The following is a 20,184-nucleotide window of genomic DNA, read 5'->3' as shown; positions in this document are numbered from 1 at the left end:
GAAAATAAACTCGAACGAGAAGAAAACGAATTAAATCACATAAATCACATAAAGGAAAAATTGGGAAAATGATAGTTTGTATTGTCACAATTACGAACAAATATTTCCTATTTTAAGTATGATGTTTGATTACAAATATTAAAAAGTATAGTAAAATATTTAAAAAATGCACGTTTCCTTAAAATACAAGTCTATATTTCGATTACTTTTCGCAATTAAAAATCGTGGCTTGAATTATCAAATTTTGGCCCTACCACTATTTTGTAGAGAAAATCACATCGACTGAATTTTCTATTTAATCGATTATAAACTACAATATCAGTCAGATCTCCAATTAAATTAGTAGTACATTGAATGGGATGGTGTTACTTATATTGAAAGATAATAAGCAACAATACGAAATTATAGACAACAATGTATAATTATTAAATTATCAGAAACGAAAAAGATATGATTTTTTTTTTGAGATAAGATCTAAATAAACTTTGTAGTGTTTTAAATAAGTCTATGATCTGTCTCTTTCATTAACTTTGCTCATGTAATCTGAAGATATTTAAATATCACTGATATTGCAGATTTTGCAATATTTATGATAAAAATGTGGAAAATTTTTTTATATTTGGTGTATTCAGAAATTGAAATTTTGCCATATCATGAACAAAATGATCTCTATTTCAATCAAATTAATTAATTGGCAATAGAACAGACAATGAAAGAGGAAATATGTATTTCAATGTGCTGGTTATTGCATGGTATATATATCATAGATGCATAGATACATATGTTATTATAAAGTCACTAATATCTTCATTTCATTCAATAAGAATAATTTCAAACACTCAATAAATTTTATAATTCTAATTCCTTTTTTCTAATTCTATATATTATAATTACTTTCAAGCTTCAAAAATAGTTCTTAAAATAAGAATTACACTTACCTGGCCATTTCTAAACTGTTGTTGTTGCTGTTGCTGTTGATGATGAAAGAGGGCAACTTGTTGCTGTGCTGTCATTTGATTATTAAGATAAACCAAATGCTCTGCCCCTGGTGCTCCACTCTGTACAACAATAAAAGATGTAGCAATTAGTATAAAGATAAGGAATAATATTTTTTCTATTAATCTTAATATTAAGCTATTAAAATTACTTACTTTAAGTTGCATTGGATGGATTTCATAAGGTAGGTGAACATTGTTCATAGTTTGCAGACCCAATTGTTGCGGTTGATTCTGTGGTACACTCAGTTTAGTAATGGGATATTTCCATTTTTCTGGATTCTATAAATCATTTAACTTGCAATCAAATGAAAGTAGCAAATATGCCATTTATATATGAAACTATCTTTTGGAGTATCAAAGTACAAATTTCCTTTTGCTTTTGCAACAGAGTATATAACATATTCTGATTTTAAAAATGTTTTGTTTACTTACATTATCAATAATAGCATCATCTGCAAGAGCCCAGGCACGTGGTGCCTGTTTCGTTTGGAAAGTTGAAGACTGAGCATTAAATTCTGCTTCTGTAGGACGTTGAAATACATAACCCACCATAGCATCATCTTGAGTTCTATTCACACCAATTTGATGTGTTTGACCAGGTTGTATACGCATACTATCTCCACCAGCCATCACTTGTCCACATTGTTCTGTATCCTATTAATAAACATTTATTTTATTACTTTAAAACTTGTTTATTAATATATATGTATAAAATAACTATTAGCTTTTATCAATACATTTAAATAGATACAAACTTAAAATAAAAAATTATATCATTGTTTATTAGCTTATACACAAATAAAGATTGTTATACCACATTTATTAAAGTTTTCATTATGAAATTATCAAGAATGCAACAACTGTTTAATCACTTATTATATCAGAATATTTCTAAACCTATATACATTAATACTTTTATACGTACATTATAAAGAAATTAATAGACACGTAAAAAATGAAATTTTTTTTATATCAAGATATGTATCAACATTAAAATTAGCAAAATCACTCCTGTTTCGTAGAAGTAAACAAGTTGATGAATATAATTAAAACATCTTCATTTCTATATAATATTCTGCCATAATGGGTTAAACAAAGCATAAGCATATGCAATACTCTAATGTATGAACAATGAAAACAACTATTTCCCCATGCTTTATTGAATAAAACCTTTTACATTAGACAACGATATAACAAATAAAATTGGAAAATGTCCAATAGTAAATTCCTACATTAATGTGCGAAATATGATATTTTAGTTATAAGATACATGAAATAATAGGTTATGACATTGCGATCGCGAGTGAAACATTGTCTTGTTGTATCGTTTTGCACGGTGTGCTAATTGCGAAGTAGAAAACTAAAACGAAAGAAAAAAAAAGAAGAAAATTGGAGTAAATGCATACCGTGGGTATATGTCCATTCGCGGAAGGATGGTGCAATTGCATAGAAGGTGCCGGTTCACCCGCAGCACCAGCGCTACTCGCACCGAGCCACTTCATCGTTCTGTCAATCTGCACCACTGCTTCAAGCCCGATAAACAATGATCAAATAAAAGGTACCTTCACTATGAAGGTTAGCTCGCACAGAACCGGCGTCTGGAGCTAAAGGTAGAATCACTCGCTATGTATGTTCTGCGAGCATGTTTTACGCGTGATTCTCAACAATGTGACATCTCCATTGTTCCCACGGCGACGAGAACGACAACGATAAAAAGAATAATCACCAAATAGAATCGTATTTACGAATGCTGCGATTGAACGCCAGATAGTACAGCAATGGCAGCTGGAACACAGCGGTGCTGCCGGAATTTTGACAACACTGCCGGACACGGGAAACGAGAGAACACACAAAGAGAATTGTCGGAACTAGCGGATGCAACGAAATCTATACGCCTTCTTGAGTTTTAGCAAACGACACGACCGCTTCTGCGACGAGCGAACGAAACTGAGGAGATGCCAAGGGAAAAAAAAAGTGAAACATGCAAAAAAACGACAACTGCTTGTTCATCAACGGACGAGAGGGAATTAGGGGTAGGAAAGCAGAGAGGGGGAGGAATCAAAAGAATTCACAAAAATTAGACTCCTTGTCGTTGTCGTTGTGGACAAGTCCTTTTTTACCTGGAACGTCAGGTAATGGAGGTACTACTTTCCACGATTTACGTTGCAGAGCTTTGTTTCAGTTACTATATTGATTATAGTCGAAATCAATTAACAAACATCGTTCATTTCGTTCTACAATGTTTGATCTTTTCGCGATTACCGTGCACGCTCCGATTTTTTACACACTCATTCCGTAAAACTAAAGCTTAAAATACACTATTCACAGGTATGTACATCGAAGTACAGGCACACGATGTGCGTCCACCGGCGTACGCGTGTTTCGCGCGCAAGGATGCTGCGCGATTTTCGGAAGGGATTCAGCAGGCAGACGGAAGAAAGAAGAGAGAGGGGGGGGGGGGGATAGAGAACCAACCCGCGTTTAGAAATACCGCGACACGATACCAAACTAATACGTTATTTCTGTCAATTTCATGTTTTTCGCGTACGCGGCTCACCGACTTAATTTTCCCAACTTTCACTTTGGCAATCGATCCGTCAACAACACCGAAAACAACGTTTAAATGAAAGTCTGTAGACTTTGTTCGGCGTTAATCGTCCGTTTCACATTTGCACAACGTTGCTGTACTTAAAAGTGTCAAGATTCTAGGTTATACGACAAAATCGTGCATGGAACGAATAGATAGCGATGTTTCATGCTAGGCTCAAACGTGGCATCCTTACCGCCATCTGATACAAAAGTCATGCTTTAAAATTAATTGTTCGTACTTGGCGATATCTTATTATGTCATCAATTTCTTAAGTATTAATCAATTAATCATCTACATTTAGAAGATAATTTGAAAATGTATGTGTAATACGTGTGAAATATTTTGTATGCACAATTATTAATTGATTTATTAAACAAACAAACAATCGCGGCATTAGTCTTATTCGTTAGAATCGTATTTGGACACTGTAAAACCAATGTGATTATTGGTTAGAGTACTTGATTATATTTCAGTGCAAACTCCTCATAATATGCATAAGAATTGTAACTCACGCTTGCCTACGCTTGTCACTTGCCAAACAGAACAGTGCTCAGTGATTGTAATTTTACGCGAAAGTAAACTCTATAATTTGATATAAAGAATTTATTTCTATGATTACGTTGACGATGACGAATATTTTTTACCTCATGCTTGAAATATTTTTATAAAAATGCATGCGGTAAAATTGCTTTTTTTATTTAATTCGTCAACATCGCATATATAAAATATTCGTGTATATATAAAAATATATCGATGTCAATTTCTAACAATTTAATAATATACTTTGTATTATATTTTACCTTTCTTTTTAAATTTTGTTTCGTTATGTACTGTTTTAGTATGTATTACTGATTAATGTCATTGAAAATAATTTATATTGTTATATTTCTTAATTGCTTAGAAGAGAAATCACATATAATTGTTAATACTATATTTGTTACATACTCGCTATATCATATAATTTTTCATTAAAAGAGTGTTAGAGATAAAGATAATTTTACATTTATAGATGACGTAATCTCATTACCACAATATAAAATGGCAACATTTTGGTCAGGAAGACCTGGTTGGTTAGGAAAAGTAGGAATAGCATTGTTAGCTACGTGGCTTTTGGTACTAATAATATCAGTATCACATATCTATAAAGCTAATAATTTATCATCCAATAATGAAAGTCCTACAAACAAAGAGAATGCTCAACGTTTAGCCCAAATGGTTAATGATTTTGAAATCTTGAAGAGACAAAATGAAGCATTAAAAAATATAGTTTTAGGGTAAGTTTATAACAGAAATTTATAAAGACAGACAGATTTATTTAAAGTATAAAACAAAGAGCATTGTGATCTTTTCGTTGTACAGGATAACATAATTTCCAGAGAAAGATCAAAATCTATTCAAGGAGATCATTTAGGTTCGATACAAGAAAAACTTGAAAAAGTTTCTCTATATGATGATATATTGGATCATCAAGATAATATTAAGTATGGGGTCCCTTCTTCTGAATATGAAGAATTAAGAAGAAGGATAAGAAATAATATTCAAGAGACATGGTAAGTATAATGTCTAAGATATAGTTTATCATCGAATATGAAGGAATAAAAATAATACTCTAATGTTTTAACCAGGTATTATATTAATGCAGAGTTAAGTAAACTTAGAAAAACTATTGATAAACTTAGTTATGAACAGAGGGAAAAAAAAATACAGGATACATTAAAAAATGTTTGGGATCATAAAAGATCTCTCATAATAGACATTGATAGATTAATAAAAGCAGATGGTTATGATGAATGGCGTAAAAAAGAAGCAAAAGAATTGTCTGATCTTGTACAAAGAAGATTCAGGTATTTACAGAATCCTAATGATTGCAACAAAGCAAGAAAGTTGATTTGTAGTTTGAATAAAGGTTGCGGATTTGGATGTCAAGTAAGTAAAAATTATTTTAAATAAAATATAAGATTTTATATAAATTATTATAAATGAAATTTTATATATTTCAGATTCATCATATTACATATTGTTTCTTAGTTGCTTATGGTACAGAACGAACATTGATAATTAGATCTAAAGGTTGGAGATATCACAAAGATGGTTGGGAATCAGTCTTTAAACCTCTTAGTGAGACCTGTGTATCTCCAATTGGAGCATCACATGCTAATTGGCCTGGTGACTCTTCTAAACAAGTCATCTCATTGCCAATTGTAGATAATGTTTATCCAAAACCAAGGTTTCAACCCCCAAGTGTACCAGCTGACTTAGCTGCAAGATTAGAAAAACTTCATGGACATCCTTTAGTCTGGTGGGTAGGACAAGTTTTAAAGTATTTAATGCGACCTCAAGAACATGTGAAAAAAACATTAAATGATGCCAAGGAAAGGCTAGGTTTCAAGAAACCTATTGTTGGAATTCATGTACGGAGAACAGATAAAGTTGGTACTGAAGCTGCTTATCACGATATAGATGAATATATGGTTAAAGTTGAACAATATTTTGACGAACTTGAACCAAAACCAGAAGTGAGAAGAGTTTTTCTAGCGAGTGACGATCCGAAAGTGATCACAACGGCAAGAAATCGTTATTCGAATTACGAGATAATAGGAGATCCGGAAATAGCAGAGACAGCTTCAGTTGCAAAGCGATATTCTGATTCTTCCTTACAAGGAATAATTATCGACATACATCTCCTATCTGAATGTGATTATTTGGTGTGCACATTCAGTTCTCAAGTGTGCCGTGTAGCATATGAATTAATGCAAACTTATTATCCAGACGCTTACAATCGTTTTGCGTCATTAGATGATATTTACTATTATGGAGGTCAAAATCCACATCCTCATCAGGCTATTCTAGATCACAAGCCAAGAAAGGAAGGTGAAATTGAATTAAAAGTTGGAGATTTAATTGAAGTTTTTGGAAATCATTGGGATGGTTATTCTAAAGGATACAATACTAGAACTAGTATGACAGGATTATTTCCCAGTTTTAAAGTTAAAAATCCAGTAGATGCTGTAGACTTCCCGAAGTATCCACACGTCCCTTTACAAGAAAACAGGAACGAGTAAATGTACTTTGAATGTGTAGTGATCTTGAGAACATTCAGATTGCTTAAAACAAAAAATAACTTGCCTTCATATTTCAATTGTTAGAAACAGTAAAAAACTTCATAAACACATGTATATTTTATTACAAGCAAATGATGAATTTAATTCTCACAAACTAAAATTATCTCATATTATGAGACAAAAAGTGAGTTCTATTGACTATACATATATATATATATATTGAATTTTAAGAAGACCGTATATAAATATTCATAAACAAATATTACAGAAAATTTTGAATACGTTTACGATCTTCTTAAAAATTAAACTAAAGATATAAACATAGAGAGAATAAAAATGCATAGAACACGCGCGCGCGATGAATTAAAAATTTTTATATATTTTGATTGAAATTAAAAATTTTAATCGTTATTTTAATAAGAGATTTTATTAGAATGACTGTACTGATGTACTACATTGCGACTCTTTAGCAAACTGAATATATGTTTCTTATCTAATACATTTAAATCATATAAAATAGATTTAACTGATATGCAACAAAAATAAAAGTTATTTGTGCCAATGCACTTGATTCTCAAAGTATTATTTACAATGGCAAGCCAATGTTTAGACAAAACCTATGTAATATGTCAATTTTTATAAATTGTAAGTAGAATTTTTATATTATTAGTTAATCTTGCATCTCTATTAATAAAGGCTTGCATTATGATTCATTGTCGTAACGTACAACTTGTATATAAAATATGCAATATAAATTACATAAATTACACAATAATTTTTTAATAATACTAGAGCTTACACAAAACGCATAACAAACATTGTATAAATTACATAATATATGATAAGCCTGAAATGCATAGACATCGAGCTGGGCTTGAGGCCTATCTTATATAATTAAGGACCTTTGCTGTATACATATTGTAATATATTTTATACCATATACCAAACCTAAATGAGAATTGTTATTATATTATGAAATCTGAGTTTGATTTTTAATAAATATTTAATTCATGAATTTTTTAGTCTTGTTTTCATTTTAGAAATTATGTTTCAATAATAAAACCTATCATTAAGAATATTAACAACACAGATATGTTTTTAAAAATTTATATTTGAAAAATTAATTTGAAAAAAGCGAAGTCGAGCGCCATGCCGTGTTGTCAAAACAAGAAGTTAGTCGAAAATGGAATAGTGCTATTAAAAAATTTGTTTTTTTATTTTTGATGTGTATAGGAAAAGTTAAATTGGAATTGATAAAAAATTGCAATTACAGTTTTTATAAAATATTGATATTATTAATATAATATCAATATTATATCAATTCTGAAGTTATCGATATAATGTTATTGTTATAACTGATTCGAGTTTAGTACTATCACAGAATCAAAATAGTGTTTTAGTATGTGATCATATTTAAATTAATATATAAATTGATTTTCGAATATATAGACGAAAGATTTCCAGAGTATGGCACAAATTTCTCGTGTGTATAAATCTGAAATACCTGTATTAATTCACATTTTCTCTAGAAATTATAGTCAACAAAGGTTAGAATCTAAAAACAGTGCGTTTCGTCGTATGATGTATACATATATCATTTAATATTAAATATGTTTTTTAAAGACGTAAATACAATTATTACGAAATATTGCATGTTTCCTCGAATGCAACTCAAAAGGAAATAAAAGATGCTTATATCAAATTATCAAAACAGGTAAATCATTTTTATCAAATATATATTTGATATTTTTCTAATCATGTTTGATTTTATAGTATTTTAAGTATGTTAACATTCTAGATGCATCCTGATAGTGGTAATAAAGGAAATCATGATGATTTCGTAAAAATAAATGCAGCTTATACGGTATTAAGTAACAAACAGAGTAGGCATTATTATGATATTGATTTAAAAAATGATAATGTTCATGAAAACTATGATTACCAGAGGACTAGGTATAGTTTTTAAAAGAACTATATTTATTTTAAAAATTGCTTTCAAAAATTATTTTTAAGAATTATTATAATTATATTTATTTTCAGATATAATAATCGTTACCATCGTTATGCATATGACATGCAGTATTCAACAAGTATAAGAAAACATTCTGAAAAAAATAAAAAAAGAGCAATTATATTTGTTTTCTTTCTTTTGATCATAGGATTATCACTTCAAGTAGTACGTGTTATAATATGGTCTAAAGTTAATAGAGAAGCAGCACTAAGGAAGAGCAATAAGATTTTAGTAGAATACGAAAATAGTCTAAAAAGGTATGAAAATAAAACATTTAAAGAAAAATTAGAAATATTTGAAAAACTTATGGCAGAAGAGTTTAAAGATGATAAATAACACATAGAGAAAGTGGATTTACTTGGATGTATATATTATGATATAGAAAAATTTTTAGGAATTTTCTTTTATGTAATTATACATTTGTAATTTTGTATGTACAAAATACGCAATAGATTGTACATTATAAAATTAATTTTTTTAGATAAAATAGATTATATTTTAAATAAATAAAAGACGTTTTATTTATATACGAAAAAATTGCTTATTATATATAAGTTATACCTATATACAAATCATATTATTTTTATTTTCGTGTATAAATTCATTACAACAGAATAATAACAAATTCATATATATCTTAATATAATTAATAAACATATTAAGTGATAACAATAAACATATTAAACAGTAAGAAAACATAACTTTTACGTACATTAATGCAATAATCGTTTATAGTTCGAATTGATTAACATTATACTCAATAAAACTTATTATTGCTGATATTTTGGCACAATCCATTTCAATAGCGTCACAATGAAATAATTATAATAATACAAATGAATCCGTATAACACTGATTTATAGAAAAGTAATAAATAAGTAAAATAAACATTTAAAAAAAAAATGTACAATGTATTCAACTCTTACAAAAAAAATGTAGAGTGCGTTTTTAAAATTATCCACGACTTTAAACAGGTACTCTCGATTTTATATGCATATCGTGTCGCTTTTTATAATTTCTTAATGTACGTGACAATTGCTGTATGTGGAAATGCGGGGGAAAATACAGGATTACCTTCCTCATCCACATAATCTGTATAATTGAGTTCATATATCCGTTCGAAACCCAATCGTGCGCAGAGTTTCCCAGAAAAAAAGGATGAACAATCAACACGTGTAATGTGAAAACCTTTCTCCTTTCCAATTTCCCTACAAATTTTTGTAAGTTACTTATATGTACTTAATTATCTCTATATATTTGTAATATATCAAAGTTACATTACATTAATTAGTAAGATAAGATTGTGATTTAATTACGAAAGTGAGACTCACAGTGATTTTTCCAGAAGCGCTTTGGCAATCCCTTTACCTCTCCAGTTAGAATCTACGGAAATTATTCTGATTTCCAAAATATTCAATCCCCGAAATTTTCCTTCGCGGTTTACATTACGATCCACATAATTCAGTAGCCTAAGAATTTTTTTGAATTTTGGATTTTCACATGTAGTTATGTATTCTGGTTCTTCATCGCTCGGAGGATCCATTTTTCCTGCATTTAATAAGCATAATTCTGATTATACTCGCGTACGCTTTATGTGCTTAAGTTTAATTTACACAGTAATTGCTTAATTTATTGCAACATATCGATAACATTGTTGCATAAATATCAGATCACGATTATCATTACCGGATACTTTGGTTTTTTTATAAAACTGGATTTTTTATTGCGCATAATACTTCCAATATCCCTTTACAAATTAATTCAAATTTACTATAAATTTAGCTTTATGAAAATGAAAATTAAAAATTTTGATTGACTTGCAATTTAAATATCATTAATGAACAAAGTATTTCATATTGATAAAAAGCGTTACTGTAATTCAGTCTTAAATTTACATCTTTTGAAGATAATTTTTTTAACATCCGTTTTGCAATTAAAACGATAATTATCTTTACATTCAACACAAAATCGTTTTTTTATTCACGCTAATCTTTTTTTTTTCATCCGCTGATCTAAGAAATCAAGCTTCACAATTAGATCTTTGTCCACGAAAAAATTTATTCAAAGAATTTAATTGTAACTGCCAGTAAATTGATCGAAGAACTTAATAATCCAAAATGTTGCGCATTAACAAAAAAAGAATCAGTCTCTAACAAGTCTACACGATAATATTTTTTATATATTTTTAGTTCCTAATCTGAATAACATGTGTTTAAGTGGAAAAATAATGTCATTACTGCGATTGCAACAACCGGTAGCAATTAATAAGTCTCACGCTTGCCTGATACTCGCATAACGATTTATATAACGTTAACTAGTACCGTTTTCTGGTAGGTGTGTCTGCTTCTCATTCTTCTCATTTTTTTAAAATTTAATTGATTTAAACGCTATAATTGCTTGTACAGCAATTTATAAATATGATCAATATATCTTTTGACACATAGCTATTTAATTTTTATCTCCAGTACTGATCTGATATTGTTGAATAGTAGATAAAATTAATAATAGTAAATATTTAGAAAATGAAAAAAAAGATAAGATGCCGGCCTACAAAAATTATGAACGAATATTTTGCACACTATTTTAAAGTATCTACTCATCCTATTATCCTAGATTCACTTTGACACATAAGCTCGACTAATAATTATTCGTCACGATTTTGTATTCGTAGAACTTCTTAACTCGTAGCATCAAATTGTTTTCCGCTGAGAATAGAATGTTCTTAGTACGCGATCGTGTTGTTAACCCAGATATATCAGGATCTAAGCAAACACAATCGTGGCACTAGCAGCTTTCGCGTAAATAGCTCAATGAATAGTGAAAACAACCTATAAATCAAATTCTTACCATTTAACATTACGCCCACTATAGCACCGTTTGTTGAGACCGCCATGAGACTGAGATTATTTTCAAGGGAAGACATGCTACAATATTCTTCCAATTCGAGGCAAGTGCTGTCTTCGCTCTCTGGTATCAATTCGATCGAATGATTAAGCGGTTCGTCTCTGAAGAAGAATCTCCGAAGAAATTTGAGTATCCTGAGTTTATCATCTTTAGTGACTGTTTGAATATGATAGTCCATTTCAATTCTTTCGTTGTTCGCTGAATCAGCCAGCTGAAACAGGCAATGAAGTAACAAAATTTACGAGAGTCGCAAATCCGTTTTGTTCGTGTAAATCGTTCGATTACTCTTGTCGATAGTTGGCAGCTGGAACGTTGCTAGGGCAAAGTAGCATATTTAACTGCACGAATTCTGCACAACAACATTCTGCATATGGTGCAACAATGCATATATAAGTAAATGTAACTTAATGCAACCGGGACAATAACAATTCATTGTTTTCGCGACAACGGGAATTGAATTAACGCTTTCACACGCGACAATTAACGTGGCCCATTACATCGGCCTGTATAGCAATTCACGAAGTGTTCCCATTTGCGCAATGCTTCAACTCGATCATCAATGGCCAATGTTGTCGAGGACCGGATTATAATTAATCTGCTTCGATGCGATGATTCGCGACAGCAAACACAAGCGAAGAGTAGCAAGTATATTTTGATTTCGAGTGTCACGATTATGTCTGGCTCGCTGTAAAGGAATTCGTTCCATTATCTGAACAGAATATTAAAGTAGGGATTCATCGATAATGTTACTCTGTCATTACACACAAATGTATTGTACATTTCTTCGGTTCCGTGAATCATTCATTTCAATTAAGATGATTTTGATGAATTTAATTATTAATATTTCAAGTGTGCATAGGCAAAATTATTAAACATATATATATATATGTCGAAGACGCGATATTTATACCCATGGCTTTTCTTACGTGACGATAAAAAGATTTTACATTTATTAATTTCGCACTCTTCTAATTCTGACGGATTATCCACTCAGGTCGAGTGCAACGAAAATATTATCTTTCTGATAAAATTAATTGTAATCGACTATTGTGAAAACCCCAAACGAAAAATATTTTCGCCAGCTTACCGTGTACTTGATCGTTTTCGGCACATCTTTCGCGAAGTTGGTCTGACTCTTGCCAGCGTCGATAAGAGCAGAATTGGCCAAGTTCGTAGGCACTTGTACGTTTTCCATGGCGAATATTCGTATACGTGGACGTTCGTAACCGGTTTTGTCAAAATTTCGGCGATGATATCGTTTCGAGACGATCACGATTGTTCATTGATCACTGAATGTAAGAGACACCGGCGAGTTTGTTAATAACACGAAGCTCGTTGTTGACGTCGAGGTGGTAATCTAACACTGCGCTTTGTGATAGGACGTCGTCAGTCTTATATACGCTCAGTACGGACAAAAGCCATTCTTACAGGTTCAAGGACAGACAGATATGCAATTTAGGATATTTAGCGATTGGAAACATCGGCATTTGATAGATAATCAATAACGATTACCTCGATCTTATATTTCCACTATTTTTCTGTTATTCGAATGATTTTTCGCTCAGGCAATCGACTGTTTTTTACACGGAAACGATGATTTTTCAAGCGGAATCGATATGCATCTTTTACAAATTGGAAAGGATATTTTACATAACGCTCACGTACACATTCGATCATCTTTCGCGCGTCTTTCCGTTTTTCCCGACAATAATTAGTCGCGTTCCTCGAGTTCCTCTTTCGAGTCGACTATGATTATCATTGGTGTCTGTATCGCGTGTAATTCACCATGGACGGAGCAGTGCCGGGGTCCAATATGTGAGATATTGTTGGACAAACTTCGTCGTTATCTCTTAATGCAAATGACTCTCGAAAAAAAAAAAAAAAAAAAAAAAAAAAAAAAAAACGAGAAAAGAACGTAAGCACAGTCCATCCAGGTTCGCCTGAGACACGCAATCGGCGTTTAATAGAAATCTAAAAAAAGAGCGAAATTACTACTTGCGCCAATTACTTAGCGTAAGACCCTGGCGCACGTTAGGATCCTGTACAAGAATGAATGGTATTAACTAACTCGGTTATCCTCGAAACTGCCACGGTACGCAATAAAATCGTTCGTGTACATATTGCAACGTGACACGGAAATAAAACAATTTCATGCGTACAGAAAGTTCCAATTAGTTTCCACGCTTGAAATCTTTCAGTATTTGCGTTGGCGAACCGAGCGCCTCTTCCGCTCGAGCGCAAAGTGTTTAACTCAAGTTCAGTGTACATAAACGGTGATCGATAGAATCAAAAAATAATCAGACAACGTTTGCCAATAAATCGACTTCTTTCGTCCCGCGTATTGACAGACGCGTGTGACACTGAAAATCGTTTAAGCACTCGAATATGTATTTATTTCGGAAAATCACTGGCTATTTATCTCGCGCCGGCTCTGCCGCGATACGAATCGAAACGTTCGAGGTAAAACGTAGAATCGAAAGCATCGGCGTTCTACTTAAATACAAAGTGAGGGGCTTATGTATCAGTTGCCAATGCAGGTATAGATATCGAATAACTTGAACTTTAATACCGTCTTTCGAAATTGAAAGTCGATTCACATGTTCACATCGCTCCTTCGTTTCTTTTTCTCCCTTTGTCGTCGTTTTTACCGATCGTAATACCAATCAAAGGTCAGCGCAAGCGTTCGTTCAAACTTTCGATGTAGCTGTAGATTGTCGCATGCTCTCGATTTTTGCGTTGAGAAATATCTGGACACCGGTTTGTCTAGGCGAGACAAAAGAAATCTATCACAAAGGAACCGGTTTCGTAGACTAAGGTTATTTACCCACGAATTGTACAATCCATTGTAGTATCCATTGAATTGTAGTATTGTAAAAAATAAATACTTTAGACCAGTCACGGAACTATCAATCATCTAAATGATCGCCAAAGGCCAGCGAGAACAACCGTATCAATGCCTTAGGTGGCATGGACGTCATTCAATGAGTTTTCAGTTTCTGAATCTCGTGTATCGTTCCATGTCCTCTTTCCATGCTCTTTCAATGCTGGATTTAAAAAAATAGAATTAAAAAGAAAAAAAAGAAAGAAATACTAACTTGCGATTTCGAAGACCTTTACAACAAAATTAAGCTCAGTTTGAGTTCTTGACCCGATTTTCGTTTATCTTTCTAAACGCGTTTACGATGGACATCTCGTCTATCATCCGGTGATCTTTCGATCGGGCCTCCGATGAACATTGCCATTTGTAATGGTCGACAAACTGAATACAATTACCGGTCTCTGCAGCCTGATCGCTAGATCTGATAAACGAGGTGATCGCTAATGCATACGACAATGAATTATAACAATCGTTCGTTTCTTCTAAGAATCCTTTCGAACCGGATTCGGTAGGAGGTGTTAAGCCGCGAACGATTTCCGTGATAGACGACGCTGACCTTTTTCACGAAGCATTCCTTCACGTATTATCTGACGCGTTCTTTCATCGTTCTACGCTTTCTTAAGCAAATTTATTACAAATCGCCGATCCGAGATGAAGTGATAGTGGCGCAATAACAAGTACGAACAAGTGCAGCAGTTGCGTTGCGTGATCTCGTTGAAAAAGAAAAAAAAAAACAGCGAGAAAGATAAGAGCAGAAAACAACGGGAACGTGAAAAATCGTGTAGACCTATAGGAGAATTAATTGTACTTTGATTTATGTGAACGTTGTTATTGTTATCGATGTCCCATTGCGTTTCTGGTTAATGCAATTCAATGGATCGAACCACCGTTCAATGAGACTCTGGATTGTTCGAGAGGTATAGAAGAATAGGCGTATATCGAATGTATCGTTATTCAGGACACCGCGTAACGTAAGCTATATAAGTTACATAAAAAATAAAGCAATGCTGGACAGAAAATCGATAGGATTTCCTTTTTATCGTCCTTTAAATGCTTTGGCTGTAACTCGGGTATTGCCGATTGGTACGATCGATTTGTATGATAAATTTTTAATATTTATTATCTCGCTCTGACGTTAGTCTGACGTTAATCGATCGATCAATGATATACTTTGTCGTGACTTTATTACCCACGCGTTAAGAGATCGCGATACTTTTTACACATAGATACACATAAATGATTCTCAATCGACTGGCAGAGGCGGTACTAGATCCGTAAGTTGTAAGCCAATAGGAATAAAGTACACCTTCTCCTGTAATAAAATCTCAGTAATTTCATGCAAGTTCACCTCGAGAATAAAATATCTACTGTAAAAAGTTACAACCCATTATCCGCAGAGTGACTCTCCCTCTTATTTTCCTCTTTCGATCATTCGCTCGTTTTCTGGATTCATCTTTTAAATCATCCCACTGTCATTTTGTCTCTATTCGCAACACGGAACGTAATTCCGTTTGAACACTATTTCCAGGTAATTTCGTTCGAACGAAATTTGTCTCTATATATTTTTGATGTTTGCAATTTGAAAGTTTCTCGATATCTCGTCAAATCATTTGGTTTATATAACGAGTGAGTAACAGAGTTTATGTTGAAATCAGAATGTTATGTTATAATGAATCTATTAGTTGACACATAAATATTTTAATTACTCCATGCCTTGAAATTAATTATCATTTACGTATAATCGTATATGGAACACGGTCGATCAGCGCACAGAGGTATGATTACATATTTTAAATATGATAGGTTGACTTTCATTACCATTGAATGCTTGCACAAATTGCAATTTCTACTTATTTCGTAATTCGACGACGTAAATAAGTTTGACTGTTTGAAGCTTCGTTTACAAAGATATCAATTATCGATCATTCTTTGTTGAGCGGTAATTAATTTAGATAAGATAATACCATAGATTTTGGATTACACGATTATTAAACGATCGTCGTTGCAACAAGTGGAATTGTATTTTTCCATCAATCGGGAAATACGCACAGGGGACAATCTGCCCCAGACCGTAGAAAGATAAAAATTACGTTACACTCGACTGAGTTTGTACAATTAACGTTATCGTTCGATGCATAATAATTACATAGAAATACAGTTAACCCGAACGGCTAGCTTAGTTAAACGATTTGCGCAAATGGTCCCACCAGTCGAACAGTGACCGTATTTCCCATCTGTCTTTGCATAAACGCTCGATTCTTTTTAGATTCAATGAAACATTGGCTAAATAAAATACGTGGCTTGTTACGGCTTCTTTCTGCGCAGTGGTCTCCTGAAACGCAACGTCGAGTAAACACGTACCGAAGAAAATTGGTATTCAAGCTTTGTATGCGATCGCCGGACATTCGATCGCTCTGGTATCGTTCCAATCGAGGCTAATCTCGTTTAAAGTTTAGACGTAGCTCTGTCGTGCTCGTTTAAAGACAACTTCGAATCCGGTGAGAGAGCAAAGTCAAAGGATTTTAAATCTTTAATCCCAGAATGATTGTCACCCCCTTTGCTAGGGGGCTATTTGCCACCTTGAAGCTCGATACGCGGCATGAACCGATGTACCTGTTCTGTAGGTGACTTAACATACCACGTGCGGATCCACGCAGCAAACTCAAAAATATCGAGACAGATACGGTCCCCACTTCCGCTGGTCTTCCGATACACCTGGGATGATCCTCGATATATGATAATTTCCAAATTCGCGTCGTTCAATCCAGATTCCGTAGTTGGACTGCTTAACGCAAATGCACTAAAACGTGTTATTAGGATATTTTGTACTTGGAACACGTACACTACTTGGAAAGTGGGCGTATAATAATCGAATTACAGCTGACACTGTTAGGACTAAATAATTCTTGTACACAGAAATTCTTATACCAGGCTGTTCGCGACTAACTCGACTCGTATTCGTTTGGTCATTTAATCTTTGGTGATAACAAGTTATCGCATACATGTCGCTATTTACAGCAGAACCAACAAGTTCGGTATCACAGTCAGGCCAATCTTAATTGTTTGCGATAATTGTAAATTCACGAGTGTACAGTTAACGATGGCGATAGCCATCAACAATGCTATCGCGCGAGTAAAATCGAGTAGTATCGATAGTTCCGTATTAACTAATAGGAAAGTGATTTAATGAAATCTTCTTAGCTAGCTGGAGTAAAATACTGGCAGCTATTTCTGTCGGTAAAACGAGATGCACCACGGATTCGTCCGAGAATAGATGCCAAAGGATCGGAGGAGAATACTGCCAATGTCGGTGGTATATTTACTCGGCGACTCGGCGAGTTTTCGCATCTTCGTTTCATAAAAAACGCACACCTCCGGTCAGTGAAACATTCGTCTTTGAACTCCGCCACCCTTTCTCTATCCAATAAATCCGGTGATCGGATTATTCTAACACGTGAGAAAATCGATTTATCGTTACGTGCAACAAAGTCGTCTGATGAACTAGTTGACCTGGCTATGTTTTCAACAATGTCCAATTTCTATCATATTTTTATCATATTTATTTCAAGATAACATCAATCGAACGTATGTACGAAATAGAAATATCTTTATCAAAATTTATCGTTTTAATCTCCTTTTTTTTTAAATCTATTCGCTTCTGACAATGAGAGAAATTACTTGGACAAAGATTTTTCTCTTTCTTTCGGTGAGGCTGTGTATTCAAAGAAACCGATGCATTTCGTAACATACCTGAGTCAAGTATCGAACTCTGTACGTGATTTTTCGTCGTTTTGAAACACACGCGTCCCCTTCAGTCTATCGCCAACTACGCACTGCCAACGTGAGAACAAAGTTGGAGCAATAGGGAGGGTCATTACCATCCGGCACGTAATATCCCTTCGACAACAACCCATGGAAAGGGTAGCCCCAGGTCTATTTTTCCATTGAATTTGATTAGGTTGCAAGATCTGGAACTATCAGTAATTGGACTCTCAACTGGTTGGGTCGAGCGATCATAGAAATGCTCCCCAGCATCCATTTAGTTATAACTAAATTAAGCAACTTACTCATCCGTTGCTTTGCCATGCGTGCCGCGATATTCTATGTTTAAATCGGCACCTGTCTATGAGATAAATCTGCGGAAATTTTTATTAATGCGTAGTACGCTTGATACGATTTAATGTCTCGATCCGGTATCACGGTTCGCCGTGATATCGATTCATTTATCGCTGTTTAGCCCCAGGTTACCTTGGTCATAAGTTTAATAATATTCTGCAAAATATGCGATGGACGTAACAGGATAAGTATGTATATATGTAAGTATTGAACCGAATAGCAGCGGCATATTTTCATACAATTACTGTGACACTTGTAATTACCATTTATTTACGCGACGTAATTGCGAGATAGCCAAGATAGGCACTTCAGCAGTATGTAATCTACAGCCATAAAATCAATTAAAGTTATCGATGGGCTGATATTAATTCTAGTTCACATTGACAGATAAATAGACAGTGAAACGCAAACAAACATAGATAAATTGTAATAACAAAATGATCTATGGCGTTTTGATATAATTGACTTCTATGCGGCCTGCACACTAATAAAAAATATGTATGATTATGCAGTAAATATTATGCAGGTGCGCAACGAATTGATGTCGAAAGAATATTTTTTCTCCCTATTGTGATTAGCACTTGTTCATAAATAAAACGAATAAAATAAAAATTCCACATTATTACTGTAATTTCCATTGATTAATATTTCGGGCTCTAGTTTCTTTCTACGTTAGACTGTTGCATTTTACCCATAAGCAATTTTACTTTGTAATCGACAATACGCGAATCCACCAACACACCCGAGCAGTTTTTTCCGTATTATACACCGCGCCTCATAAATCTTTTATACCAACATCCTTTTCTTCGTTAGAGAGACAAGACACTGCTTCATTGCCAATACTGTTAAAACAATCGTGACATCAATTATCTAAGTGAGTATCCAACGATACGTAAGAAATAAAGTTAAAAATGTGTATATTTCTGCTGGTGATTTAATTTTTCTGTCATACTAGTTCCTTTTTCATCTACGATACTAGGACTTTGGACATTATTTGAATAAAATGTCTGAAAAATAATTATTGAAGTGACATATTTGATTCCATTAATTATCTTGAAATAATCTTCCGTTATAAACAGTTTCTGATTCAATCTCACCTTGTACTAGGATTATTTATTATTTTTGGCTATAAAAAGCATATTACATACTATGCAATACTATAGAAAATATTCAAATCATGGTTTCCACTGTGATCAAATTTCTATTTAGATTCCATTGCTTCGATTATGTTCGTAAGAGATTTTATTTCAATAAAAGATTTAAAAATAATTTATCTGATTCGAACACAAGATAATGTTATTTTTCCCATAGTATTTCTAAAATAAAAATAACAAATTAGTAGAAATGATTTTTTTCTTAAATGCTCTTTGTCTCAAATAGAACCTTGCCCAACTGTACTATTACCTAGATCTAGTGTGCCAAAAAAAATTTTAATTATTAAAAATTGCCATCATTACGATCATTATCTCTAACAATGTCCAACGTTATCAAGGTTAACTACAATCCTTTTATAGTGGTTTCTTTTTTTATACTTTTAGCGCGACTCGCTAGTATGTTAATTGCCCTGTAATACATTGGCCTAATATTCGAGTTTTGCATCGAAATGTTACAGGTGTCAAAGTCAC

The 20,184-nt window shown here is 33.0% G+C and overlaps 4 protein-coding genes across 14 annotated transcripts in view; 2 read left to right on the top strand and 2 right to left on the bottom strand.

The window, feature by feature from the left end:
• LOC122528237 (maternal protein pumilio) overlaps positions 1 to 2,535 on the bottom strand; it is a 62,285-nt gene extending 59,750 nt beyond the window's left edge. For both annotated transcript variants that reach the window (XM_043653161.1, XM_043653162.1), the window contains exons 1-4: positions 2,405 to 2,535; positions 1,431 to 1,652; positions 1,152 to 1,277; positions 939 to 1,058 (exon numbers count right to left, since the gene is read on the bottom strand). In XM_043653161.1, the coding sequence (XP_043509096.1) occupies positions 939 to 1,058; positions 1,152 to 1,277; positions 1,431 to 1,652; positions 2,405 to 2,500 (564 nt within the window). In that variant the 5' untranslated portion in view covers positions 2,501 to 2,535. The remainder of the gene's footprint in view (positions 1 to 938; positions 1,059 to 1,151; positions 1,278 to 1,430; positions 1,653 to 2,404) is intronic.
• Positions 2,536 to 3,704: 1,169 nt separating this feature from the next.
• Positions 3,705 to 7,665, top strand: LOC122528239 (alpha-(1,6)-fucosyltransferase). 6 transcript variants are annotated; one of them, XM_043653169.1, is made up of 5 exons: positions 3,705 to 3,818; positions 4,598 to 4,862; positions 4,965 to 5,138; positions 5,214 to 5,514; positions 5,589 to 7,665. In XM_043653169.1, the coding sequence occupies exons 2-5, from the start codon at positions 4,627 to 4,629 to the stop codon at positions 6,648 to 6,650; spliced, it is 1,773 nt and encodes a 590-aa protein (XP_043509104.1). In that variant the 5' UTR covers positions 3,705 to 3,818; positions 4,598 to 4,626; the 3' UTR covers positions 6,651 to 7,665. The 6 variants fall into 6 exon arrangements, with proteins under 6 accessions (XP_043509104.1, XP_043509102.1, XP_043509100.1 ...); XM_043653167.1 differs by lacking the exon at positions 3,705 to 3,818 and adding an exon at positions 3,819 to 3,905; XM_043653165.1 differs by lacking the exon at positions 3,705 to 3,818 and adding an exon at positions 3,923 to 4,163.
• Positions 7,666 to 7,831: 166 nt separating this feature from the next.
• Positions 7,832 to 9,173, top strand: LOC122528246 (dnaJ homolog subfamily C member 4-like). The gene is made up of 4 exons (XM_043653182.1): positions 7,832 to 8,197; positions 8,274 to 8,364; positions 8,449 to 8,603; positions 8,691 to 9,173. The coding sequence occupies exons 1-4, from the start codon at positions 8,118 to 8,120 to the stop codon at positions 8,995 to 8,997; spliced, it is 633 nt and encodes a 210-aa protein (XP_043509117.1). The 5' UTR covers positions 7,832 to 8,117; the 3' UTR covers positions 8,998 to 9,173.
• A 201-nt stretch (positions 9,174 to 9,374) lies between these two features.
• Positions 9,375 to 18,344, bottom strand: LOC122528244 (arylalkylamine N-acetyltransferase 1-like). 5 transcript variants are annotated; one of them, XM_043653177.1, is made up of 5 exons: positions 13,634 to 14,039; positions 12,653 to 13,536; positions 11,509 to 11,776; positions 9,993 to 10,209; positions 9,375 to 9,869 (listed from the first exon to the last, which is right to left on the bottom strand). In XM_043653177.1, the coding sequence occupies exons 2-5, from the start codon at positions 12,758 to 12,760 to the stop codon at positions 9,671 to 9,673; spliced, it is 792 nt and encodes a 263-aa protein (XP_043509112.1). In that variant the 5' UTR covers positions 12,761 to 13,536; positions 13,634 to 14,039; the 3' UTR covers positions 9,375 to 9,670. The 5 variants fall into 5 exon arrangements, with proteins under 5 accessions (XP_043509112.1, XP_043509114.1, XP_043509113.1 ...); XM_043653179.1 differs by lacking the exons at positions 12,653 to 13,536; positions 13,634 to 14,039 and adding an exon at positions 18,194 to 18,344; XM_043653178.1 differs by lacking the exons at positions 12,653 to 13,536; positions 13,634 to 14,039 and adding an exon at positions 17,077 to 17,375.
• Between the last annotated feature and the right edge of the window lie 1,840 nt (positions 18,345 to 20,184).

This window comes from Frieseomelitta varia, unplaced genomic scaffold (genome assembly GCF_011392965.1).
Source record: "Frieseomelitta varia isolate USP_RPSP 00005682 unplaced genomic scaffold, Fvar_1.2 scaffold_247, whole genome shotgun sequence".
In the NCBI taxonomy this organism is placed as follows: domain Eukaryota; kingdom Metazoa; phylum Arthropoda; class Insecta; order Hymenoptera; family Apidae; genus Frieseomelitta; species Frieseomelitta varia.
The sequence above is the reverse complement of the archived record's forward strand: the minus strand, read 5'-3'. Positions and strand labels throughout refer to the sequence as shown.